This window comes from Megalops cyprinoides, chromosome 4 (genome assembly GCF_013368585.1).
Source record: "Megalops cyprinoides isolate fMegCyp1 chromosome 4, fMegCyp1.pri, whole genome shotgun sequence".
Taxonomy (NCBI): Eukaryota; Metazoa; Chordata; class Actinopteri; order Elopiformes; family Megalopidae; genus Megalops; species Megalops cyprinoides.
This window is the reverse complement of record NC_050586.1, coordinates 31,850,398-31,876,745: the sequence shown is the minus strand read 5'-3', so window position 1 is coordinate 31,876,745 and position 26,348 is coordinate 31,850,398. Positions and strand designations below refer to the sequence as shown.

At 41.0% G+C, this 26,348-nt stretch overlaps 3 protein-coding genes across 3 annotated transcripts; all 3 read left to right on the top strand.

Annotated features, from left to right (window-relative positions):
• Nucleotides 1-2,233: 2,233 nt before the first annotated feature.
• On the top strand, nt 2,234-7,730 carry LOC118777170 (arrestin domain-containing protein 3-like). Its single transcript, XM_036527929.1, has 6 exons — nt 2,234-2,626; nt 5,725-5,785; nt 5,878-6,025; nt 6,203-6,299; nt 6,912-7,168; nt 7,447-7,730. Exons 1-6 carry the CDS (start codon nt 2,368-2,370, stop codon nt 7,534-7,536), a joined length of 912 nt encoding a protein of 303 aa, XP_036383822.1. The 5' UTR covers nt 2,234-2,367; the 3' UTR covers nt 7,537-7,730.
• Nucleotides 7,731-10,256: 2,526 nt separating this feature from the next.
• Nucleotides 10,257-12,719, top strand: LOC118776457 (arrestin domain-containing protein 3-like). Its single transcript, XM_036526816.1, has 4 exons — nt 10,257-10,561; nt 11,042-11,180; nt 11,759-11,828; nt 12,652-12,719. The coding sequence occupies exons 1-4, from the start codon at nt 10,287-10,289 to the stop codon at nt 12,717-12,719; spliced, it is 552 nt and encodes a 183-aa protein (XP_036382709.1). The 5' UTR covers nt 10,257-10,286.
• A 2,905-nt stretch (nt 12,720-15,624) lies between these two features.
• On the top strand, nt 15,625-25,797 carry arrdc3a (arrestin domain containing 3a). Its single transcript, XM_036527928.1, has 8 exons — nt 15,625-16,135; nt 19,166-19,247; nt 19,475-19,622; nt 20,495-20,597; nt 20,894-21,150; nt 21,971-22,133; nt 22,515-22,657; nt 23,162-25,797. Exons 1-8 carry the CDS (start codon nt 15,856-15,858, stop codon nt 23,228-23,230), a joined length of 1,245 nt encoding a protein of 414 aa, XP_036383821.1. The 5' UTR covers nt 15,625-15,855; the 3' UTR covers nt 23,231-25,797.
• The last annotated feature ends 551 nt before the right edge of the window (nt 25,798-26,348 follow it).

The following is a 26,348-nucleotide window of genomic DNA, read 5'->3' as shown; positions in this document are numbered from 1 at the left end:
TCATGATGGATAAAATACTGCTAGGCCTATATTTTACTGAGAAGAAAGTATGGCATTTGTTTTTTAGAGCAACCATAACTCAATCTGACAGCCATTTAGTCTAATTCACCCAACACCAGTAGCCTACCAGCTGGTAAAATAAAGATCATCGTTGTTGTGCATTTTTAAAAACTGTATCATAAGTGTCACACCCGCTCCCAGTCAGACAGACCAGCCACGCCCAGTTCAACCCACTCAGCCAGACCAGCCACGCCCAGCTCCCACTCATCAAGCACACCTGTAACCATTCCTCAATCAATCCCTGGCTATTTAAGGACTCAGTTCAGTTGCCTCATTGTGAGGTATTGTTCCTGTGACTCTACCAAGCCTGTTCTCTCTTGTGATTCCTGTGTTTTGACCCTTTGCCTGTTCTTTGGACCTTGCTTGTGTTTTTGGATTTGGATTTGGATTGGTGTACTACTGCTTCCTGTTGCAGACCTGTTTTGTCTCTGACCACATCCTTGGATTCTGTGATTAAAACCCTTAACCGCATCTGGATCCCAGTCTGTTTCATTAAAATAAGATCGTAGTGTATTGAGACTGAGGGCAGGAGAGACTATTCGAGACAAGTGTTTATGCGCAAAATGCAATTTTCCTAGCCAGAAAGAGGGGACTCTGGACTCGTTTTACATAATTCAGTATTCTACATGAACAAATCTGAGCTTAATGGCATATATTAAAAAAAAAAAACAGCACTTTACTAGTGGTGTTTGTGGAAGAGCAGGAGAGGAGTAACAGAAGTTCTTCTAGACTAGGTATAAAATCAGTATTCTGTGATGAGGTAATGCACTGTGTTCATATAAATATTCCAAGATGCTTATTGTGAAGAGTACAATTATTTACTAGTCTCCTGCCCAACACCCTAATTTGGTCATCAGATTTTCCCCAAATTATTTTGGCTGAGTAAATGTTTACTTCCACAGGTGAAGGAGATTCTGGCACAAAATGGCTGCCATTTTTCAGACAAGTGGATGTGACATACTGGTGTTGGTTGAGGTGAACGACCCTCCTCATCTCCAAAATCAGCTATGATTCTTGGAAACAGTAAGTACAGCTACACAAACTTTATCATGTGTGATATTTAACATTGTAACTGAAACTCTTGTTTTGTGGATCAGGCCAAATTTGTACACATGAGTGGAGACAGCAGTATGATGTTTAATCAGGTGTGTAAAGATGCCTTTACATGATTGCCATTTAATAAATTAATAAATATTAATTTATTAATTTAATTAATAAAGAGTTAAATGACTACTTCCACAGGCTTTTAATTGTCAGTTATATATAGTCACGTTCAGTAAAGACAATTATGAATGCATTGTTATAGTTCTGTATTCCTATTGACTAAGCAAACATTCCAGCAATACTAAGAAATGGTTACACAGTCTGTTCTGATGACACAAGGTTGTAATCTGATCACTTGCATTGATAGCAAAATTTATTCACATCCTTGAAATTACAGTAAATTTGGTTTGGTGAGTTTTGGAACTAGTTGGTGGAGGTGTCTTACCTCTCCTACCCACAGACCTTTAAACACATACTCAGCTATGAGCAGTACACTTTCTGAATCTGTCAGCATGCACACATTGCACTGCACTTTTCCAGTAGCACACACATAATAAACAGCATCCGTGAATCAATCATTTGTTTTCGGTTCAGTAGCAGATTTTTCAAGTGTCCCTGCTTCAGTTTGGACAAATATGGCATAATGGTGTACCATGAAAGGATAATCTTTTCAAGCTACTGTCCAATCACAGCAGCTACATGTCTTTATGTGTCTACCTGAAATAAAAGTGTAATGACAACAGTGTGACAACATGACTGGCATGGCCCTTTTCAGTCATGTCTTTGTAAGTGACCTACAGTGGCGTTTATGAAAGTACCACAAGGGAGTGGCACTCTAGGCTCATCAATTTCATACATTTTTTCCCAGGAACTAAAGTTGCAAACAGCAAGTGTTTTGTGCAGATAGACCTTTTTCATGTTTAAATGAAATTCAATAATGAATTTCAAGTTTGGGACTATATTTTGACTGTTACTTCGTTATGTTCTTTGATGTTATTTTTCATGCGTTACCATAAATCATTCATCACTACGACCCACTACCGTAGGAGCGCACGCCTCGCGGTTAGAATGACATGGCAGGGGCGAGCCAGCCTTCGTGCACATTACTACACACACTAGGGAAGTGAGAACAGGGAAGAATGAAGTCATTGAAGTCTCAAATTAATTTAGATCTAGTAACGTAAGTGACAGTGAAAATTAAGTGAAAAAATATCCACTTAATTTTGAGATCAACGTTATCTCCGACACGTTTTTAGAGGAACGATGCCATCAACTGTGAATAATATCTCGATAAGTTACGATGCCATCAACGAGAGCAACACCTTCACGAGCGGAGATTTCATTACGGGGACAATCATTCTGGAGCTTGCAAACAACACTGAGATTAAATCGCTCTCAGTTAAAGCTAAGGGAAAGACGGTCGTACGCTGGACCGAGTATCGTAACAAAACTATCGTGATTCACCATGCAAAAGAAAAGCACTTCTCAATTCTACAACACATTCTGCAGAAACAGAGTGGAGGTAACGTTTCTAACTTTCATGTGAAAGTCTCGATAGAAGTGTTACTGAAATGCGATAGAAACGTGGATGTGGACTGTGTAGCATTTTTGCTCAATGTGAAGGGAACTTTAGACACAAGATTTTTTTTATTATTATTATTTCTATGAATGCATCACCTCAAGTTACGGCTTCCAGATCAAAAGCTACAACATTTGTGGTGTTGAATTTTAACACTAGTGGTGGATTTTAATTGGTGGTAGAAGCTGAGTGGGCAGTTTCACCCGTTCACTGGGTTCAAGGTAATTTTGTCACAGTGGTGTGTGGGTAAGAACTCAGGAGTCAGGCGTCCAGTTCAGTGCTTTAATAAGGGCACAAATTGTGTATGTATGTGTGGGTGTGGGTGTGTGTGTTTCATTGGCATAGACACAACACAGTACAATCTGTCCCAAGGAAACCGGTGTTTCTAGTTCTTCATCCGACAGGAGTTGGTGCAGCACTGAAGGGGTGGAGGTGACCACAACTTTTATAATGTCCGAAATCCTAGGCTCTGTTGGGGTTCCTATTGGTGGCCGGGAGATGCAGACAGGCCAGAAAGCCTGTGCTTTGGGTTACCTGTGGAGGTGCTGCTGATGAGGGGGAGCAGGTTTGAGCTGGTTTGTTTTAAAAAAAAAAAAGCTCTGTGAGAGGTGAGCATGGTGTGCACAAATTGAGATGGACAAAGGAATGCCCCCCTCAATACAGGTCCTCTTTAACAATGGTGATTGTAGTGAAATGAGAAAACCTTGGTCAAGAAGAAATGTTTTTTGGAAAATGACATAACTTCCCAGCTGAACATTACATTGTGTCACAAGGAGACGAGGGTACCAGGCGATGCCTAAACCAGAACACAATCGTAGTGGCATTTTGCCAGTGGCTGTTTACTTTCCCCACCCTTGAATGAAGGGAAACAACTGTGCCGTTCAGCCAAAATGGAATCAAAGTCCATCCTGCTAGAGGGCAGTGGTGCTTAATAGGCAGGAATCCAGTTACTGCATGCAGGCTGTGCCTAGTCTTCTCTCCGCTAATACAGGCCCTGCTGGCTGTCTCTATAACACGGCAAATTAGAAAGCTGATTAGCAAGCGAACACAACTGTGCAGGTGGCCGCCTGTGAGGCTGCTGCTGTCCCATGTCCTAAAGTGGCTGTGGGGAGAAAGCTGACTGACAGTAGCCAGAAACAAACAAACAACAAAAATTCGGGGGCACTTGTGACGACATTGCCGGTAAGATTGTCACAATGTGATGATAGAGTTAGCCACAATGTCTCACAACACGTTGTGCCACGATGTTGTGCAACATTACACTGCTGTCACAATCTTGCTACATTTCTGCGACACCTTGAAACTGTTACATTCAAACTGTGTCTTAAATCCACATATTGCTGCTTCAAAAATTTGATTTAGGAAACTCGGAATGACAATAGGTTTATGGATGTGTAGTTAAAATGTAATCTGTGTAAAAAACAAAGTAATGATCGAAAACAAAGGGGCAAATATGAAGAGGCAAATGCAAACATGAAATGTTAATTGTAAAGTCAATATTTGATGTTCACATCTTTACAGTAAGGTTAACTTCTGCTCAGACCAAATTGCAAACACAAGCTCAGTAAAATAAATTCAAACAATTTGCTTTGTGTTGTACTCACTTGCATTGATTTTTTGACATGTGTATTCAGTTTTTTTTTTTTTTTTTTGTAGTTTGCATAGCTTTTCATGAAAAAAAAACATTGTTTTTCAGCAAAAATAGCTTTCATACTGATGTGAATCATGTTATAAGGCAATGCACATGAGATGGACACAAAGTTGTGTACTCAAATGGCTTCAAGTCAGTTAAATAAAATCGTCCAAACAGATTAGGTGAAGAAACTACCCAAGTGAGCAGGCCAGAGCTGGCAGTGCAAAGGAAAAAATGCTTTTTACTCACCCTGTGGGGAAAGGGATTTATAGCTGCATAGAAAGCTGTGCTAATTTAGTGTATCTTGATGAGATCTGAAAGATAACATTCGATAACAGAAGCAACCTAAATTACGACCTGGTTGAAATCAATCATAAGAGACTTGAGTTATGGTGCTGGTTAGAAGTTGCATGGAAGAAATTACCACACAGATCAGTAGTGTATATGTTACAAAGTGAAGGCTATCCATCCAAAAATACAGATGTGGTATGGAGGCTGAACATAGATTCAACACCAGTGGTTGTATGTGGGATGTGTGGGTGGAAGTAGCTCTTCGTGACAATTTCTTTTCACTGAATAAGAACAAACACGTACCATGAAAAAATGACAGCCTGGAGAGTGTTACATTATGAGCGATAGGGCTGAAAAGTAGAATGGCAAAGCAGCCGCTGGATTGTACTATTTATTTATTTAAAAAAAATACCATGGGTGAAGTGATGGGAGAATTAGCATTAGCATTGTCAGTGTCTACAGTACCTGACTGAAAGAATCAAAAGGCAATTTTTGAAACCCCCCCCCCCCCCCCCCCCCAACTGGTATTGTACAGTAATGTCCCAACATTTTATGTGAGAAACTTCATATGTGTATGAGGTTCCACAGGTTTATCGGAACAAACAGGATTCTTATTTTGTTGTAAGAATGTCCTTGTTGTAACAGCGTTCAGCCATATTGCTGTAAGTCTTTACTTAAATAATCACACAGTCATGGTGATGGTACTGACTTACTGGTTTATTTCTACGGGAGATCACAAAGCTCTGTTGACAGATCAGTGTGGAGAAACCTGTAAGTGTGTTTTGTGGTTCCCCTAATCCAGTTGAGGTCAGAAGCCAGCTCACCATCTTGGCAGTGCAACAGCATATCCTTCTGGGAGGCTGTATATTGGCCATTAAATCTGAAAATGATGTAGGCATGAAGCTATGCCCAGATTGATGTTACAGTATTGCTACATTCAAAAGATTAGGGTTTAAATGCTAAATGGTAAACAGCAATTCAGATGCCCAGTCCATACCAGCAAGAGCAGTGGATCTTGGCATTTTTTGCATTTTTTTCTTTTGTAATTTTTATATTTCACTTGTATGTAAGTCTTTGCGCTATGTTTTAAAAGCAATATGGTAACCTCTTTTTCCAGATAATAATGTAATTGTTGAGGGAACCCACGTGTACCCATTCACGTTCCAGATTCCACATGGGTAAGTAGTACTGTCCCAAATGAAAGCTTTTTGACTGTATATTTTACTCAGAAATTCTCATTTTTCTCACCAGTGCCTCTTTCCCATCACAGAGATATGCCATCATCATTTATTGCCTTTCATGGGAAGGTCATCTACACACTCAAGGCCAAATTGAGGCAGTCAATGGGATTGCCTAGCAAGGCCAAGACTACCTTCAACTTTCTTTCAAAGCCTGATATGAGTATTCCTCAACTAATGGTACACATGCATCCTTTTGAAACAATTTCACTTGTCACGGACCACATACCATACGATGCTGTTTGGACAGGACACAAAAACTGGCATGATGTACACAGCAAATTTATATTTGTGCCTGCCCAATTGAGAGTGTCATTTTGCCAGTTGGGGATGACTTTAGTGTCTCATTTCATACAGTCACCCCAGTATGGCACAAAGAGTAAGAAGATGATGCTGTTCACCTCTGGGAATGCTTCCATCAACATTAGTACTGAAAGAATGGGTTACAGGCAAGGTAAAATCAAGAGCTACTTGGTTTCTGATGTCAGCCCTCTGTCGTGTTTCCTTTGTACACTTCATTGGGAATGTTGTAGGCAGCCAACATAAATAAATAATAGCTTAAATAATAGCTGTGGATTTTAACAGTTAGGGCATGGTTTGAGTCTCCTCAGAAGCTGGGTTATACCCTTTCTAGTACTGATGGACACACAGTATGTCAGATTCTTTGAGATTACGCCATGAACAAACAGCTGTTTTTTAAAATCATTATTTAAAATATCAGTAAAGAAGATTACATGAGATTAGTAGGTCTAAAAAGTAATAAAGACATTTAGTAGTTAAGTTTTATTTTTTAATTATTTTTGTTAATGATAACTGCAAGAAGTAATTTCATGTCAGGAAGAGGAGATTTTTGCTATCTTTGATGGCAAATGCTTGAGCAGTTAGAAAACCTCCCAATATATGCTTTTTGTATCACTAAGCAATGGTTTAGTGTAATAGTTCCCGATGGAAAATGTTCTGTGCATCAGTTTTTGCTTGCTTCTTTGGGCTGTTATCAACAAATTATTTTTTTTTACTTGATTCATGTTTCCAGAGAATACTGTTTGCTCTGTGGGTGTTTTTGCAGGTGAAGGGTTAAAGGTCATAGCAGAAATTGAAAACAGTTCATCACGCGCACTTGCACCCAAGTATGCTATATACCAAAAGCAGAGCTTCTTTGCCAGAGGGGAGAAAAGAGTTAGCACCATGGAAATCCTAAAGGAGGTAGGAGAGCCCATCCCTCCCTCCACAAATCAGAAGATAACCAAAGTGCTGAACATCCCTCCTGACCTGCCAATCTCCATCCTAAAGTGCCCAATCCTCAAAGTGGAGTACAAGCTGAAGGTACGTACACAAGTGGAAGAGAATGGCCAAAGCAAGCTAAGGATGAGACCGCTTCTTCCGTTTACACTCACTCAGGACTCAGTGTTCAATTTTATTGAATTTGGATAATTATAGAAGACATCTGAATATAACACTGAATTTTGTTTCATGTTTGATTCAGTTTGATTAAATTGTTTGTGACTTGAAAATAGATAAATACATTTAAATGATAAAAATCAATCAATAATAATTGTTATGTTTAAAACTCATTTCTAATTCCTGCTCCTCTTGTTCTATAGGTCTACCTGGACGTTCCCTATGCCACAGACCCGGAGATCAAAGTTCCATTGGTTATTCTGCCTGCTCATGGATTCAGTCAGGTGGTCTAGCCAGGCACATCTGCAGGTTCAACAATATGGCAATTCTAATCAACCAGGAAGGAATAACTATCCACCCCAACCTGTCCCTGGGCTGTATGCACCCCAGTTTTCCCCTGGGGTGTATCCATCCCAAAATGCCTTTGGCACACAACCACCCAAGGCTCCAACTGGAATATGATCCATCCTTCACTGATGTAGAGAGATGCCCCTGTTAGTTCAGATTCTTTTAAAACATTTACACCATGCTAGCAATGGCATGCTTAAAATGACTGAATATTTGATCACAGGAATTCTTTGTTTTATAACTGATGGTTGATCATTACCAAGGTTAGTTTTTTCACACAGGTCATGGACTTATGTAATTTGTTGTGTTCTGAATGTGACCTCATGATGTGAAAAAAATAAAACTGAAATGGTGTATTTAATATCAGACATAGATAGAAGAAATTAAAAAAAAAAAAATCTTCTCTGGGCTGATGAGCAGGAAACAAATCCTGCTGTCAAGTCAAGTTGAAGTGACATTCTGAGACATTCTTGCAAAATACCTTAAGAAAACATGTCAATAAGATAGGGGGCTGCTGGTTTGTATAGCATGCATAAAATAGTATTATCATTCGTATGATAGTTTTTCCTCGTTACAATGACCTTATGAGAATGATTAAATTAACTTACAAATAGTTAAGTTAAGCTTATGTCAAAATAAGATAACTTTAGACATGTCTAATGTTTTGCCAGTGCACGTCAAAATACGGTTATCACTTCATGATCTCCTGTAGCTTGACTCTCAGCTGCCGAAATTCCAATCCAACACCTACATTTAGTGTTATCTTTACATTCCCCTTTCTGTTTTGTCTTGTTCTGCAATAAATTTTTCACAATTTATTCTTTAATTAATTTCTTGTTTGTATTCACCTTTTACCTGTTCTACTTTATTTTGTCTTGTCAGTGTTTGTCTACACGATTGGTGTCCAGTCTGAGGAAAGGTATTTCCCTTCCATATGTATGTTGCTCAGCATTCTGGATAAGAATGTTTGCTAAGTAAAGGTAATGTAAAGCTTAATGGTTACAAGTCCAAATCTATAACTACCAAACATTACTGCTACCTGTCAGCACTGTATGACTTTAGTTGTTACGCGAGGTTTTGTTTTCAATGATTCAAACTTTCTGTGCAGTCAGTAAAAAAAGACATTTCTTCTTTTTTTTTCTTTTCTTCTTGTGTGTGTTTAATATTTCTCAATCAGATGTGTTCAATGTTCCCTAATCACAGGTTGGAAAGCCATGATGTTTCTGTTTTTTTTTTCCTTAGTGCTTGTAAGGGAAAGTATGAGGCGACAATTTCAATATAGATAAAGTATTTGACAATGTATTATGCATACAGGTGGGGTTTAGAGACAACAGGTCTTAAAGATGGCACCACTGAGGGGAGCTGGTGTGTGTGTGTATGTGTGTTTTGGGGGTGGGGGGGGGGGGGTGATTTCTTTCTCTTGGTATCTGAGCTGACTCTTGATACTGAGTGTCTACACTGTGTTCTATTACAATTTCTATTGAGAATAAAATATTCCTTTACTACAATTGCCTGGGTGTGAGTTACTCTGTAGGTGCCTAGGAGTTTCAATTTTTCTTGGTCTTCTCACTCTTCAGAGTAGGTGTGAAAGTCAGGGCTTTTTATCACCCAGCTGTGTCAATGGAGATTTTTCTGTTTCTTTACTGGCACCAGCAATTAACTGATGCAGCTGGTGTGAGTTTTCTTATTTTAATGTCCTTGCTGACATGGACGAACAGATCAGTGTCTGTATCATTATGTGCTTTTACCATTAATATAATGAAGAAGTCTGAATGCTTTTCTTCATGTTTTCGTGATGATCTACTAATGCATCTTATTTGATTACGGTACACTATATACTGATTTACAATGCAGTGGGCTTGCTTTTGTTTTAATTCTAATACACATCCTCATCTACATTTGATGGTGGACAGCAATAACTTATTTCAATAAACACTCGCTCCGTTCCCTATAGTTGGTATTTTTGGCAGCATAATTGCCTTTACATAAGTACAGAGTTGGTGTTGTAATTGGCCTTGACTTACAATAACATACTACAGTGATCAATAAGAAGGGATATTCTACAGATAAACTAATGCTTCACCTGGATTGTATCCACCTGTTCTCCTGGTGACTTCTGACAAGAGTGACTACATATAAATTTGCATCTACCACTAACCCAGGCTGTGCTGTCCTTACAGCTCATAACACGGACTCATTTCTTCATTGTCTGGAGTGACATAGTGCATTCCGTATAACCTGTCGCTCATTTCTGATACCTTCTTGGAATTTCTATGTACTAGGTGATGTGCTAATCAGAAAACAACGCACAGATCACGAGGTACAAAGCAATGAAAGACAACCCACAGAGAGACACATGTGTTTACCTGCACTGGGCACTAATTTTAGCTTCTTTGGCTTCTAATTTTAACTGCCTGATCTGACTTTTGATGAAGAGTTTACCGAACAACCTCGAGGAAACCGTGGGGATGCCGAGAGGTCCACTTGTCTGGTTTCGATATCAGTCCATCTCCAGTGACGCCATTTCTGTATTACCAATGTACTTGCGAAAAACTAGTTTCCAACATACGGATCCTAGATCCAAGAATGTGGTACTACTGAGGTCTCCGTAGAAGTAGATTAACAACTTTAGTAACTTCTAGTTACTTTTCGGCCGAGCCAATATTATTGTATATAGATACGACCCTCGGTAGCCATGTTAACAACTGTGAAACGTATGAAAGTAATCTATGATTCCATTATCGAGGACAACACATTCTCTAGCGGAGATGTCATTACGGGACGAGTAATTCTGGAAGTTTCAAAAGAAGCCAAGATTAATTCACTCTCAGTCAAAGCTAAGGGAGAAGCACATGTTCACTGGACAGAAGGGAGTGGTGATGATGAACGACATTACTCTGCTAATGAAAGATATTTCAAGCTGAAACAATTCATCATACAGTCTCAAAAGGGTGACGGTAAGACGTCCACGTAGAGAAGACTGAAATCCACTGAGATCGAGTTATTGGCGGTTTCTGCTGCCATGTAGTGGAGTTGGGGCGATCACCTCTGGTTTTGTCTGTCAATGTCACTTGTCAGCACAACTGGATAAGTTATAAATAAACTACACGAAACTAATTGAAATTATTTTCTGGCTATAGATGTGGGATAAGACGTAACTTCATTAGTTATTTATTAGTAGTAGTAACGGTAGCTTTCAGGACAGATCTGCATTATGCTGTGTTGCGATATGCAAATCATTGCATAAATTATGGTTTTATTTCTGGACAGCTGTGGGAAAATTGTATTCACGGTAGATGTAGCCTACAGCATACATTTTTTCGTAAAACAATCTTTTGGTTTCATTAACTACGTTTTACTGTGCATTTTGTTATCCAGTTACCTACGTGGATAACAATCCCTAGATCAAACTCAGACATTCATTGCGCAATCCTCGAAAAATATAAGAAGACATAGAATTTTCAAAGAGGTCGGAGAGACCATTCCCTCTTCTACGCAACAGACCATAACCAAAGAGTTGTGCATCCCTCCAGATCTGCAACCTTCGATCCTGAACTGTTCTATAATGAAAGTGGAATACATTTTAAAGGTACTCTTTTGTCCTAACGACTAATATGCAACATCATCTTTCACACTTATGATTACGCTCCTATGTAGTCCTGGTTTATTCACACAAATTAATATATATTTACTCAAATCTTGAAGCCCGTCTTTTTCTGTTTGGCTTTTATTTCTCACCAGTAGATGGCATTGCAGCCTATAATTATTGAGTCAGTTTTGAATAAGAGTATGAATGTAAGTATGAACTTCTATGTACTCCATTTTAAAAGGGACCTCCCTGTATAAAGAGTCATCAGCCCCTTTTCATACTAACACTCCTATGCCTCAATAAGATAGAAGATTTGAAAGCTAAAAAATTATACAGCTGCATGACTTTGCTGATCTGACAAGGTAACTTCAATGTGCAAGATCATGAGACTGTCAGAAGTTCAGTTCAGAGTACCTCAAATAAAGTGTGTTGAAACTTAAGCTGTACAGATTTCAGGACATTTCAACACAGTCTTGTGGGCTATGGTGGTTTCCCCAGTTGTGTTAGTCATGGAGTAACTCAATTTAAGTAGAACAGATGTGCTGTATTCTCAAATAACAGCTCTTTTTGTTTTACAGGTATATCTGGATGTTCCCTATGCCAGAGATCCAGAAATCATTCTTCCATTGGTTATTTTTCCTCTCAGTGGTGAATTTGCTGAAATGATGCAGTCATGCTCATCAGTGGGTTTTCAGCCATTTGGGAACATTAATCAAGCCGGGTGGAATATCTATCCACCCCCAATTGTCCCTGGGCCATATGCACCCCCACCTGTCACTGGGGCATATGCACCCCAAACTGCCCCTGGGCCATTTGCACCCAAACCTGTACCTGAATTATATCCACCCTTGCCTGACTGAGGCCTTGTTTAAAAAGCTGAGTACAGCGAAGACCACCACTACTCCATCTAAACAACAAGGAAGCCCAACGCCTGCTTACCATCACCGTCAACGGGTCACCCCTTCCTTACCAACCATTCCCTACATACCTCGAGGTGAAATTAGACCGGCAGTTAACCTACAGACATCACCTTGAAGGACTCTGTGGCAAAGTCATCACCTTGAAGAACTCCGTGGCAAAGTCTCAGCACGGAACAACCTCCTGTGTCGCTTGGCTGGATCATCATTGGGCGCCAAGACATTCACTCTCCGAACTGGTGTGCTAGCCCTCGTATACAGTGCCGCTGAATACGCCGCCCCAGTATGGTACCGCAGCACCCATACCAGCAAACTGGATGTACCCCTCAATGATACCATGCAAATCATTACGGTTGCCTTCGCCCTACCCCAACAGACCTTCTGCCAGTGCTCTCAGGCATCGCACCCCCCAAGCTGCGAAGAGAGCATTTCACTCAGGCTGGTGCGCAAGGCCTTATCAGACACTCAACACCCACTCCACCACCTTGCCCAGGACTCTCAGGAACTCGGACCTCAACGCTTGCCCTCCCACCGCCCCTTCTCCCGTCATGCAGCAACCCTGTCCGATCCCAGCTTCAACCTACTGGGTGCGCAAAGAGCCAGCTGGGAGCGGATTCCATGACCTACCCAGTTCACGGTTGAGCATAGCCCCATCTGGCTTGGACTTGCCCCGCAGAGAATGGGTCACCCTGAATAGACTTTGTGCAGGGGTTGGCCGGTTCAATGCCAACATGTACCACTGGGGACTGTGCCCATCAGCAGCCTGCGTGTGTGGGGCAGAACATCAAACAGCGCAGCACATCATCAACGACTGCCCTGTTTTCCGCCCGCCCCTCGGTGGTGAAATAGACCCGACGACTCCAGACAACATCGCAACAAACTGGCTGCAGCGTCTGGAAAGCGTTGCCCAAATCTACCTGCTGCCTCATGTGCAAGAAGACGAGCACTAGTGTGGTTTGTGTTCTATAGGCCAAATACCCTTTTTTACTCTTCCTTCGTGAGCTGCAAATGGCTAAGCAGTTGCCGCTGCAACGGTCATTGAAAATTGTTTAGCTATGTTTTAAACTGAAGGTGAAGTCCGTGATAAACTGTACGAACACCTTATTACACTCAGCGTTGATGAGCGAGTGAGAAGTTGCTCAGATTGTTTGACTGAAAAGTTGTAGAAATTGCGAACGTGTATTCTATGACGATGCAATACCTAAAATGGACAATAGAGGTAGAAATCTTACCACACTAAGGTGGTTGCCTGCTGTACCGTTCTTGTAAATTGCGCAAAACCAAAGAAAGACGGTGGTAGAACAATAAAATTCGTCATATTCCAATTTGTGACAATTATTTATTTTTAAGTTGCGTAGCTTGTTCTCATGCTTGTTTCATTTTGGAAATCAACAGTATATTTGTATAACTAGTTTAAGCCATGTATAGTTCATCAAATTGACTAAAATGTATACAGTAAAAACAATCAGTTCAATATAGCTGGAAAACATAATCTGTACGTTTAATGTCATCCTGTCTTCCAGTTTATTCAAAGCTCAGCCAGCTCTATTGCAACTGGTTAAGTTTAACATGTAGAGGAATCTCTTCCTATTCTTAACCGAGAGTGATATAATATATACATATGAATGTCTTCTTGAAGCCTTGTACTAAATGCCTATTGTGATTGAAACTTCTCAGTTAACAGGTGAAAGATACACTATATGGCCAAAAGTATGTGAACATCTGACCATCACACCTATATGAGCTTATTGGACGTCCCATTCCAAAATCATGGGCATTAATATGAAGTTTTAATGCCCATGATTTAATGCCCCCCCCCCCCCCCCCCCCCCCCCCTTGTTGCAGCTATAACAGCCTCCACTCTTCTGGGAAGGCTTTCCACAAGATTTTTGAGTGTGTCTGTGGGAATTTGTGCCCATTCAGCCAAAAGAGCATTTGTGAGGTCAGGCACTGATGTTTGACAAGAAGGCTTGGCTCGCAATTGGTGTTCTAATTCATCCCAAAGGTGTTCAGTGGGGTTGATGTCAGGGCTCTGTGCAGGCCACGGGATGTCCTCCACACCAAACTCGTCAAACTATGTCTTTATGGACGTTGCTTTGGACCTTCCCTAAACTGTTGCCACAAAGTTGGAAGCATACAATTGTATAAAATGTCTTTGTATGCTGTAGCATTAATGTTACCCTTCACTGAAACTGTCGCTTGGCATTGCGCATACTGATGTTGGGCTTGTGTGCAGCTGCTCGGCCATGGAAACCCATTTCATGAAGCTCCCGATGCACAGTTCTTGCGCTGATGTTGCAGCCAGAGACAGTTTGGAACTCTGTAGTGAGTGATTCAGCAGACGATAGGCGGTTTTTACGTGCTACGCGCTTCAGCACTATGTGGCCTCGCTCTGTAAGTTTGCGTGGTCTACCGCTTCGTGGCTGAGCTGTTGTTGCTCCTAGACACTTCCACTTGACAATAATAGCACTTACAGTTGACCAGGGCAGATCTAGCAGGGCAGAAATTTTGTGAACTGACTTGTGGTAAATATGGCATCCTATGACAGTGCCACGTTTAAAGTCACTGAGCTCTCCAGTACGACCCATTCTACTTCCTAGGTTTGTGTACGGAGATTACATGGTTATGTACTTGATTTTATGCACCTGTTAACAATCAGTGTGGCTGAAACACCTGAACTCAATCATTTTGGCCATATAGTGTATTTAAGGCGAAGTATTACAGTTATTATATCATTCAGTAGATGGCGCTCGCAGCGCCCCGTAAAGTTCACTTGCTGTGAAAAGTTTGAAGCATTCTATTTATTCATTCCCTGGCTCCCTCGTATTAGACACAGTGGGTGGTATGTGGTTAGAATACATTACAGCGACTCGTGTATACACATCTACCTGTCTCTAACGACTGCATGGAGTTCGCAGTTTATAGTTATTACGTTCTGACAAGGAACACGCGCTTAAAACTCGCAGTCACACATAAAGCTCACATAAAATTTGTATACAACGTTAAATTAGTTCACTTTGTGATACTGTGCAGCCTCTACGTCGCTTCATGAATCTGGGCCGCTGTTCGATAAATCGTCTACATGCACACCTACACTAATTGTGTTGCAGCACGTTTTTCCCAGTCGAGTTACCGATTCAAGATGCGTCATGTTTTTAAATTGGTAAGTGTAACGTCACATCATACACACTGTGGGTATAATTGGTTTTACTTTAAGAGTCGGTTAACAATAAAGTGGCTACACCTCTCCAACATCAGAATTGAGATAGCTAATACTTACTAGCCTACTTGTTCGTTTAAAGTGGTTTAATTACAGTGAATACCTACCGTAGAGAAAGTTCTACGTATAAGATCTACTCCCTACAACTCTATCAGCTGTTCTTGCAAACTCGTCAGCTCAACTCCACCAGTCAGCCAGGACTACCCTCCCTGCTTCCGAAGGTGGAGGGGACGGATGAACCGCTGCGCATGCTCAGTAGGGTTGTTTTTCAGAAAATCCTCCCTTAAAGTGAGCTGTGAGACACAAGTGGCTTGTCTTCGAACAGAGACCATAGCGCAAACCGGTTGAGATAACAGCATCCACTGCTGTTATTTAGCCTTCAAATCTCAATGAACTGTCTGTTAAGAAAGCACTGATCCTGCCTGCAGCTTTTGCAAGGCAAAGGCATTGATCAGTGTAACAATATTACACTTTCCCTTATGAGATTATTTTCATAGGCTTTTAATACTAGCTGTTTGTAACATAATTTCATACAACCATGGTGCTAGGGAAGGTGAAGAGCTTCACTGTAAGCTACGACTGTCTGAATGACAGCAACGTCCCCGTTTTCTCGAGCGGGGATTCGGTCTCAGGAAGGGTGATAATCGAAGTCACCGGAGAAATCCGCGTGAAATCTCTCAACATTCACGCCAAAGGATTTGCAAAAGTTCGTTGGACTGAATCACGAAATGCTGGATCCAATACTGCCTACACTCAGAATTACACTGAAGAAGTGGAATACTTAAACCATAAAGACATCTTAATTGGACACGAAAGAGGTAAGAGATGGAGAAGATATTTTACATATAACTTCATTTTATTGTATGACCTTTTCTGAAACGTGACAGCTTAGAGATGTCGCACCAATGTGCGACGTAGATGTAGTTAGGATGCTCTGATCTGCTGTCTTGTAGTTTGAACAATAAACAAGCTACCCTTGGCGTTGCAAATAGTACTAGAATACCATGCACATGAATTACGTTAAAATGTTCACCAGGGGAGATACATATGTTCTGTTGAAGGCATTCAGAACTGTCACTTCTTGTAAAAGTGAAACGAAGCTGAATAATTGCAGGTCTTGCATTACGCTCATAGAATCAGCACTTGCATATGTTGTGATATTACAAGAAGTCACACTTACAAGGAGATCTGTCATGCAATATTGCATGTATATGCAAAGATAAGAACTCTCTTTAGAAATATTACCCGTCAGACTTCGATTTACACGAGTAGTCAGGGTTCAACATAGCCTATTTCTGACTTTGTACTGGCCAGCTAGTAAAGTATCTCATTCATGAATTATCCGGTGTATGGTTTTGTCATAAAATAAACATTTACCCCGCTAGATACATGGCCAATATTAACAAATTCAGGCAGACATCAGCAGTGGTACCAGTGATGGCAAGCGACGTCTTCTTCGTTTGGCAATGTAATAAATAATAGGGTCAACATATTCGAAATCGGCTGATTTACAAAAAATGCTTGAGCTATCATACGTGTCAATTGTAGCTACACATTGTTTCATTTACAATTTTGCTCCATGTTCTAAAAACAGTCCCTTCAAAGATGATTTCCTGAAGTTTCCACCCTTTGTTAAAAGCGGTTCAATCCTGTTCAGAAACTGGTTGCTGGGAGAGGGGGGTGAGAGAGGGGGGGGACAAGCCGTTCTGTCCCCGGATTGGCTGAAGTCCTCGTGTGTTTTCTGTGACTTCATGCCGTTGCAGAAAGTGACTGAAAAAAGCCATGCAACTTCAAATCCGATCTGTCAACCCAGGTTAATACTAAAATGTATTTGTTCAATTTTCATTGCCTATAAATACGTATTATACGTATCTATTCCTCTGTTAAAATTATGGGATAGTTTATAGATTACATTTAGCATCTGCAAAGTTCCAGGTTATGCCTTATACTCCTCCATTACCATTACATGCCCAGTGTTCCTTAGTTATTTATATAATCATGTATGTATCAGAAGCCGTAGGCTATTTAATAAATACATTTAGAGTAATTTTCAGTTGGACTTTAGCTGTAGGAAATTTTTGGACGTGAGCAGTTTAATTTCGGGCGAACGGCTGATGGCGGCTTTAAATTAGTCATTTAGAATTTACCACCTAGAAACACATTGGCTCTCTAATGGCTAGAAGTTCTATTTAAGACTTAACTCACCTTCAGGCCCGTACCTCTCACCCAAACTTGCTTACTGTTGTCTTGTCATTTTTGGAGCCGGTTTGTTAGCCTGTTGCCAAGGTAGTCTTTTCAGTCGATTGGCCTCACAAAATAATGATACTGGCGGGGGGCGGGGAACTGGTGAAGTACCTACAAGAGATTATTGCTATTCATGGTATTATCGTAACAGACAAACTAACTGATATTTTACTACGCCAAACTATCTAAGTAGCTATATATTAAGAATTAGAGAACAATGTTGCATGGATAAAACGATTTGTAGCCTCTCTGTCGCCGCTTGTGCCATTCATAGTCTTTGTAGACTCCCTGCTTATGGATTACGCTTCTTAGTTGCATGTACGTCATTTGCAATGTACTTCTATTCTTTTTCTTGATTATCAGTACCTATATTTCTGCATTTGTTAATACATGTAAATCATTTGTATATAATTATGTGTGCAGCTCTGTAAGAAAATAACAAACCTCAATAAACAAGTTAAATTAATTGAACACTTTTTTGTCTGTCTTTATTCCTCTCTCAACTAACTGTCTTTCTCTGCTGTCTTCAATTATTTCCTCACGTGTAATGATGGGTGGGTGAAGTGAATTTTTTTCCCCCTTAGTCCACGCCGCAATACACGCGTCAGTTCAATGGGGGCCGTCCTCGGGAGCGAGCATGTTAGGTTGCGCTGGCGGCTTGAATGCCGCACAGTGCATGCATATGAGAGAGACCGGCTGAGGGAAGCTGCTCGCTCCGGTTTTGGCCGGTCCTCTCCTGCTGGAGTCTGGTTGTGATTGACAGCTCGGCACTTGTTTACCACAGATCTGCCGCTGCTATGGCTGCAAGGGAACGCTGAGCTGGCAGAAATAGAACAGTAATGTGGGGCGATGCTTCAGAACAACGCATAATTATAAGGTTATGGAATTATAAACATATTTTATTTCGAATGAACGAAAACACAGACGTTAAACCCTTGCCTTTCCCTTGCCCCAGTAACAGCTGTATTTTATAGGAAGGTGTTTGAAACCCACAAGGTTTTTGCAATTTATATATCATGTGCATTATTGTATCATATGTTACATATAAAACCCATTTATAATTTATTTTAATGTTGTGGTAATGTGCTGTCGTTATGAAATGCTTTAAATGTTTGAAAGGAAATATACATATTCATGGTATCGTTATTGAATGGCAATTATGGGTGAAAAAGATAACCAGTTTTTGATATAAAATGTCTCTTCTCACCATTCTTTCCTTCCATGATCCCCATTACTTTAAATATGGAGACTGATTGTCATGAATGAATTAGAACTGGGTTAATATGAATGAGTGATCTCTTTGTTGTGAATAAAACTTGTGGTGTTTTAGGGATTAGGTGTTGTGTTAGATTTTTCATTTACCAAACATTGCCTTTTAAAATGTGTTTTTTTTTCTTGTCAACTGCCCTGTAATTGCATTGATTACAGAATTTCTTATCTTCCCAATTTACCAAGTTGTTGATGCCCTGCTAATATTTTCAACAGCCAGTGAGATGCTTGTTTGTCTTTCTTTTCATGTGTTTTACATTCAGGGGTCATCCTAAAGCATAGTTCACAAGGTATGGTATACATGTGTTTGGAATATTGTTTTTCCTTTCTTTCAGATGAGGATAACTCAGAAGAGAGTCTGACCACTATCCATTCAGGAAGACACGAGTATGCATTTAGTTTTGAGCTTCCACAAACGTGAGTACTACCTCCAACACCACCTGACATAAAACGAACCACTAAATGTCTCATCATTTTTGCTATGTTTAATTTTTGATACTTTTATGGTGATTGCCTAACACAAGATGCATTTAACAAACGAGCAGCGATATGCCACATATCCTGCAAGAGCTGTCTTTTTTCTTACGTCAAGTATTTTTTCTTAAATGTATTCTTCTTCTTTTTTTCATCATCTGTACGTGCAGACCTCTGGCTACCTCCTTTGAAGGCAAGCACGGGAGTGTGCGGTACTGGGTGAAAGCTGAACTGCACAGACCCTGGCTGCTGCCCATGAAAGTGAAAAAGGAATTCACAGTCTTTGAACACATCGACATCAACACTCCTCTGTTACTGGTAAGAGCCAAGACCTCTGGGTGAAGTTTGCGCACCTCAGGCTTATGTTTCTTGTCACCAGGCAAGGGTCACAGCTAGTTCTGGCTAGTGGAGGCAGTACAGCACTAGTAAAGTTAACATACCAGAGCATGACCTACACTAACTGCACAGCCCTCTCTTTAAAATGAGGCAGAATATAGCCTCTTCCTATTGGCCCACTGGTACTGATTAGCCACCAAATATAGAAAGATCTAGAAGAAATATGTTCTCTCTCAGCTCGCTTGCTGTTCATTTATGCTAATCTGATTAGTTGTACCCGAGCCACAGCAGCCTCGCTTATGACATTGTGGTCTGAGAATTTGCACGTCGCCAGGAGAGTCGAACTGTACAAATCCCATCCTCTACACCGAAATTCCTCTGTGGTAGTGCTTTGTTTTATTGCATTATATTCTTCTCTTCTTCTAATGGATAGAGTCTATAATACATTTTTTTTATCACCATGTTATTTAGACACAAAAGCTTTCCTGCGCAGTGATCTTGTATAGTTTGTATGTGTACTTGTCAAAGAAATGTGATGCTTTAGGGTAACAGTTCTGCTTTCAGTATTCTCCTTTTTTCACCCATTGCTTTATTTCAGCCCTTAGGTGGGCGTGTTTCCACATGTCACTTGTTGGAATCCCTTACCTTCCACAGATACAATTTCATTCACAAATTAGTTTTGTACTCCAAAGGAGGAATAACCTTGTTCCTGCCTGTTTGCCAAGTTGATATTAAATATTATGTCATACCCCTAAATAAGATGGTTTAGGTGTTGTGCTCTAAACACATGTTTTGTCCTTGGTGAAAATGATTTTTCTTAAAAAGCTAATGTTCACTTTCTTCTTTTTCAACAGTCTCCCCAGGCGGGCACAAAAGACAAGACTCTGTGTTGCTGGTTCTGTACCTCAGGCCCAATCTCCTTAAGTGCCAAAATTGAAAGGAAGGGTTATACCCCAGGTGAGGACAAGGCCATCAGCCACTTGTAATACCTTTTTTGAAATTACATCTAGATCATTAAATCAGACTAATTGAACTGACAGCACTGGTTGGCCACCTGTTTAAATGGTGGCTTTGTATGCTGGAGGATAATGTTAATGTTTTTGGGAGTAATTGTCAGTAATGATCTTGATAAGCTTTGCTCATTTAAGAATGGATATTATTTAAAAGTGATATATGGTATACAAAATGACACACTTCACATTGAAAGGCAGAGGTGTCGCATGAAACAAGCATCTGGCATTTGCATCTTGCAGGGGAATCCATTCAGATCTTTGCTGAGATTGAGAACTGCTCGTCCCGAATGGTCGTGCCAAAGGCAGCCATTTACCAAACACAGACCTTCTACGCCAAAGGGAAGATGAAGGAGGTGAAGCAGCTGGTTGCCAACCTGCGGGGCGAGTCTTTGTCATCCGGCAAAACGGAGACGTGGAGCGGGAAGATGCTGAAGATCCCCCCGGTGTCCCCCTCCATCCTGGACTGCAGCATCATCCGCGTGGAGTACTCCCTGATGGTGAGTGGAGTTGCCGGTGGCCTGGCCTCTCATCATTACACTGAGCTATATTTAGCTACGGCAAGCCATATACCAGTCTTACCTAATGTTAGCAAAATGGAGTCCCGTAAATAGCTTGGTTTGCTAGTTAGCTACTGTATGAACTTCTCTCTTTGGAGTGCTCTTAATTAATAAGTGGAGACTAAGATGGATTGGCCTCTTGCTCTCATGCTTTGCTTTATTAAGCAATTTTTAACTAAACAGAGGTGGCTAGATAAACTGAGTCTTGTAAATTGCTTAGGAAGCACTCTCTGGTGTGGCTGTTACCTCCCTGTTCTTTCCCTTTAATACATTGATTGTGACTGCACCCCTGCGTAGCGTGACATGCTTTGGGACAATGAGTTAATGTATGTCATCTTGAAATTCTTTTTACATGGTATTGAGCAGTGGTAGAATACTTAGTCTTGAAGCTGAAGGTCTTTGGGTTTGGTGTCATTCAGATGTAAGGGTTCCCAGAGACCCTTCTCTGAACATCTGTGACAGGTGAAGCTTAAGCAGACAGTGGTATTATCCAAGGTGTTCTTCAAGCGTTGCTAATGAGGTAATCTTAAAATATCCACTGCAGTATAGGTCATAAAAAGGCTATTGACCTATTTACCCCATTAACTAATCAGTCAGTCCATACCCAGCTTACATAATGACACCACAAGTTTAGCCTATATGCTGGCGTGTTCTTTGTCAAATTAGCCCCCAGTCTGCGTAATGACCTAACAAAGAGCGTCATTGTGGACGTTTAAGTAACACTAGGGGGTCTTACATGGTGTCACTGTGTCTCCTTCAGGTGTACGTGGACATCCCGGGAGCCATGAACCTGTCCCTCAACCTTCCGCTGGTCATCGGCACCATCCCCCTCCACCCGTTCGGCAGCCGCACCTCCTCCGTCAGCAGCCAGTGCAGCATGACCATGAACTGGCTGGGCATGGCCTTGCCGGAGAGACCTGAAGGTATGCCGCGTCCCTTGTCTTCACCCACCCCTCCTGCTCCCCAGCACACACGACGCAGGCCAGGGAACTCGGGCGCTGTAGATGTGTGAAGGGCATGCATGTGGCAGCAGCATTTGCGTACTCATTCTGATAGACCGTTGCTTGGGCTGCTGTCCAGCCGTAAGCTTAGTGCCCATGGTGAATTTGTGTGTTTGTGAGTGTATGTTTGTGTGTGTGTGTGTGTGTGTGTGTGTGTGTGTGTGTGTGTGTGTGTGTGTGTGTGTGTGTTTGTGTGTGTATTAGTGCCTCATAGTGAATAAATGCATTAAATGGCTTTTTTTTCTCTCCGGCATGGAGATAGGTACGGCTGCGGTGCTAATGTTTCTTTGTCCTGGTTTCCAGCCCCTCCAAGCTATGCAGAGATTGTCACGGAGGAGCAGAGGCGGAGCGGCCAGGAGCTGTCTGCTGCTCGGGACGATTTTGACGGACCACTGTTCGCCTACATTCAAGAGTTCCGCTTCCAGCCTCCTCCACTCTACTCGGAGGTACGTCATCCTGCCTTCATGTCTTGACACATAATGCAAATGCACCAAAGTTGCATTTCCACTGAAAAAAGGCTATTTTCAGTAAGACACTGTACTTCAGATTTGTTTCATCTTACATGCAAGCCTCCATTTATAAACCAGTAGCTGTAGTCTAAAACCTGGTAGGCACTGATCAGCAAATTTCTAAATGCTCAGAGACAGGACTAATATATGATTTAATACTTCACATTAGCCGTTCCCTAGAGCTTTTTGCTAATGGGTCATCAGGCTGCGTTTTAGCATGTCAAAGAGCAGAGAATTCTTTGCAGATCAACTGATGGATGAAACCATCTCATTGGCTCATCACATTCACTGTGCCCTCTTCAGCTAATCCACACTCTGCACCAGTCAGTGTATCTGCATATCATTAGGCCTTAGAGCATGACTGTAGTCTTCAGTTTCAACAGAACAGAATCTGTGAAGTGTCATAACCGCCATCTTTTCTTTTTTTTCTTCCTTTATCAGATTGATCCAAATCCAGATCAAGTCAGCGGAACTGAAGAAAGAAGGCCCGACACCTGTCCATCACGCTGAAGGACACGCCCACCACCTGCCCAGGGCACATGGGTCTCTTTCATTTGGTTTTTTCCCCACGATGGCGTCTGCACCCTGCTGCCAACGTTGAGAGAAAACAAATTCATAAATGAATACCACAAGGCAGACAAGGCTCTCCCCCAGAGACGCACAGGAAGTGTCTGACGGGTCACTTCCTGCCTGCCCAGGTCAGACAAAAACAAATATAACCTGTGAGAAATCCTGTAGACGCCTCTGCCTGAATGAGATGCCAGGCTTCTGCTTGTCAAGAATGATTTTTCTTTCTGGCTTTTTCTGTAACCGTGGCACATACGTGACTCTTAATGGACCGGAGCCATCATGTGGAAAACTGTGCTGAAACACAGGAAAGAAAAGACGATTTTAAAAAAGAACATCTGTAGCACTCAACAGCAGTCGACTACGGAGCAAAGACTACACGCCTCCTGCCTCATTTGGAATTTTGCACATATTATTCTTTGCTTGTGTTGTGTGGTTCTGCTTTCAAAATCACTAATTATCATTTTCGCCACTTGTATGCATTGGGCTGAGAGACTGCAGGCTTTATTCCTACCTAACTCCTTATCCGCACAACTATGAACAATGCAGAGAACAGAATCTAAGAAGAAAAAAGAAAGTGAAAAGGAAAAAAAAATTGATGCACTGACTTTCATGAAGCTTTTCAGATTTTTTTTTTTGTTTTTAAGTTTCCTTAACAACAAATAGCCTGGACCCTGCTTAGCACACATTCACGTTCCTCAGGCTTCTCTGACTTAGCCTCATAAGCTTTGTATCTCAGTGTGGCTTCTCTTTATTTCCTTGCAGGGCGTTTTTTTTGTGTTCCAAACATAGAATACCTTGGAGTCAGTCTTTGTTTTGTTTGTTTGTTTTATTCGCTGTGAGGCCTCTTTAGCAGAACAGCAACAGGCGAGGAGCACACGACGCTCACATGCGTCTGACGGAGAGCGCGCCGTGATAGACGCGTGACAGGGGCGGGGCCGGGGGTGGGGCCTAGGGCCCGGGGGAGGCAGGAACAGCGGCGCAATATGGACCGAGGCGTTCGTTGCCTTTTCTGCGGGCACCACAGACGTAGCGCTGTGTCACATACATAACTGCCTAAAAGCACTCAATCTCAGGTGATCTTCTCACTTGCCAAACGGTTAGAAACATCCTGCGTTTCCTTTTAATCACACTGTTTGAAATAGTGAAAGGAAGAAAAAAGTATAGCAGGCAAACAAAATCAAGGCGGGGGGCATGTACAGAGATGCAAGGCAGCTCTCAAGAGACTAAAGACCTTCCCTTTTTGTCCTGCTGCACTTGCGGAATCCATTGACCAACGTTTCCAGTCCAATGAAGCCAAAAAAATGAGAAAAAAAAAAAAGAGATGGGACAAAGTCACAGCAGCTGAGAAAGGCACAAACACCAACGCGGCCTGATAGAACGCTGTAGAGAACTCGAACCCTGCCAAACCATGCCTCAAACTGGCCAGAACAAGTAGTTACGTGTTTAAATGAGTAATACATTGGTTTTCAAACTCATTTAATAGTAGAGGCCCAGCAAGAGCATGGTTTCAGCAGTTTAGCCTTAACTGAAGAAAAGCACTTTTTTAAAAAAATAATAATAATAAGGTGAAGGACTGGAAAACATCTGTTAAATCACGTTTCCCCAATTATATGATCCCACTAATTAAGCAGTGTTAGAAAAAAACACATTAATCTGATAAGACTATACATAGTATTATAAAAGTTTACAGTTAATAGCTTCACGCTATCTTGCGTGTTCGTGTGTGCGCATGTGTTTTGAACCAGCAAGCAACTATGAGAATACTGCTTTCTGTCAACATAACCAATGGATTTCTAATAAAAGAAGTGATCTTATCTTAGTGGCCTTGACAAAGAACTGACCTGATTCTAATTTTTCTTGAAGGAGTGCTTCATATCTTTAGGTTTTGCTGAATGTTTTTATGAGACTTGTGTCATTTTTTTCAATGGGACAAAAAGGGAAAAACTTACAGTCCTACAAAGCAAGTTTCAAAATAATGATCCCTGAATGAGATTGCGACACGAGTTGTCAGATTAATATTAGATTTCAGTGAAGAACTTGATTTGTCAAGTTCAGTTGATTTCAATGACTGAGATAGTTGATAACATGGGCATTTGCTTGGTTGTTTTTTTTTCTTTCCTCTTAAACTTTGGGAACAATGGCTGTGTTTCTTAAACATCCACCTTTGATGGAGCAAGGAAAGCAGCCAGCAATGGAATCGAGAGCGATTCCAATGACAAAGTGACCCTTTCCACTTCTGTGTTTATGTTCATGGGTTCTTGACGTGGTTTTTCACTGGCCAAAAAAGGATTTAAAGCAAATGGAAAAAGCTAAAATTAGTTTCGCTTATTAGAAACAAATATTTTGTTTCACGTTGGTCAGTTCTATGGTCCATAGCATGGGCTTCCGTTATAGTCAAGTGTTATTAAAGCTAATCTCCTGAGCTCCATGTCAGGAACCAAAATGTTTAAAATGGGAGTGGGGATCCGAAATGTTTTAGAAACAAAGTGCAATATTACTTGTTCGATAGAATTTATTTTGTCACTGTTTGTTCTGTTTCTCATTCTTTTGTTTTTAACATTTAAGGCATTGTTTTTAATGTCTTTTTTTAGTTGGTGATGTCTGTAGGTCTCTGTTAAAAGAATACCTGTTCTGAATGATTTTAACTTTGTCTAGTTCTTCCTTGTGTAAAATAAAGACTTTTGTAAAAAAAAAAAAAAAGAGAGAAAGAGAAATGTGTGGTTATTTCTTTTTGTCTGTCAGAAGGCGTATACCACTGAAATGGAATGAAATATGTACAACAGTGCCCCCTCTGGTCATTCTTGGCACTGCCCTGTATTCTGATATATCTATAAAACCTTGCTGTACATTCAGCAATTTTTAGGATAGAAAGAGTTTAAACTCAGGTGTGAATTTTTTTTAAGAATCTCATGCATCAAACTCTGTTTTCCAGAGCAATGGCTATCTACCCATTAACATAATTAATGTGATGACAGAATCAATGAAGTGGAACAGCATTGTGGTATGGTGGTAAAAAGCTGGGTTTGTAACCAAAAGATTTCTGGTTTGATTCCCTACT

Bases quoted from the DNA above. Each gene is read 5' to 3' on its own strand.
- LOC118776457 (XM_036526816.1), top strand. From the start codon at position 10,287: ATGTTAACAACTGTGAAACGTATGAAAGTAATCTATGATTCCATTATC. The intron at 10,562-11,041 runs GTAGAGAAGACT...AAATATAAGAAG, and splicing joins GGTGACGGTAAGACGTCCAC to ACATAGAATTTTCAAAGAGG. The intron at 11,181-11,758 runs GTACTCTTTTGT...TTTGTTTTACAG, and splicing joins AAGTGGAATACATTTTAAAG to GTATATCTGGATGTTCCCTA.
- LOC118777170 (XM_036527929.1), top strand. From the start codon at position 2,368: ATGCCATCAACTGTGAATAATATCTCGATAAGTTACGATGCCATCAAC. The intron at 5,786-5,877 runs GTAAGTAGTACT...TTCCCATCACAG, and splicing joins ACGTTCCAGATTCCACATGG to AGATATGCCATCATCATTTA. The intron at 6,300-6,911 runs GTAAAATCAAGA...GTGTTTTTGCAG, and splicing joins AAGAATGGGTTACAGGCAAG to GTGAAGGGTTAAAGGTCATA.
- arrdc3a (XM_036527928.1), top strand. From the start codon at position 15,856: ATGGTGCTAGGGAAGGTGAAGAGCTTCACTGTAAGCTACGACTGTCTG. The intron at 20,598-20,893 runs GTGAGGACAAGG...TGCATCTTGCAG, and splicing joins AAGGAAGGGTTATACCCCAG to GGGAATCCATTCAGATCTTT. The intron at 22,658-23,161 runs GTACGTCATCCT...TTCCTTTATCAG, and splicing joins CTCCTCCACTCTACTCGGAG to ATTGATCCAAATCCAGATCA.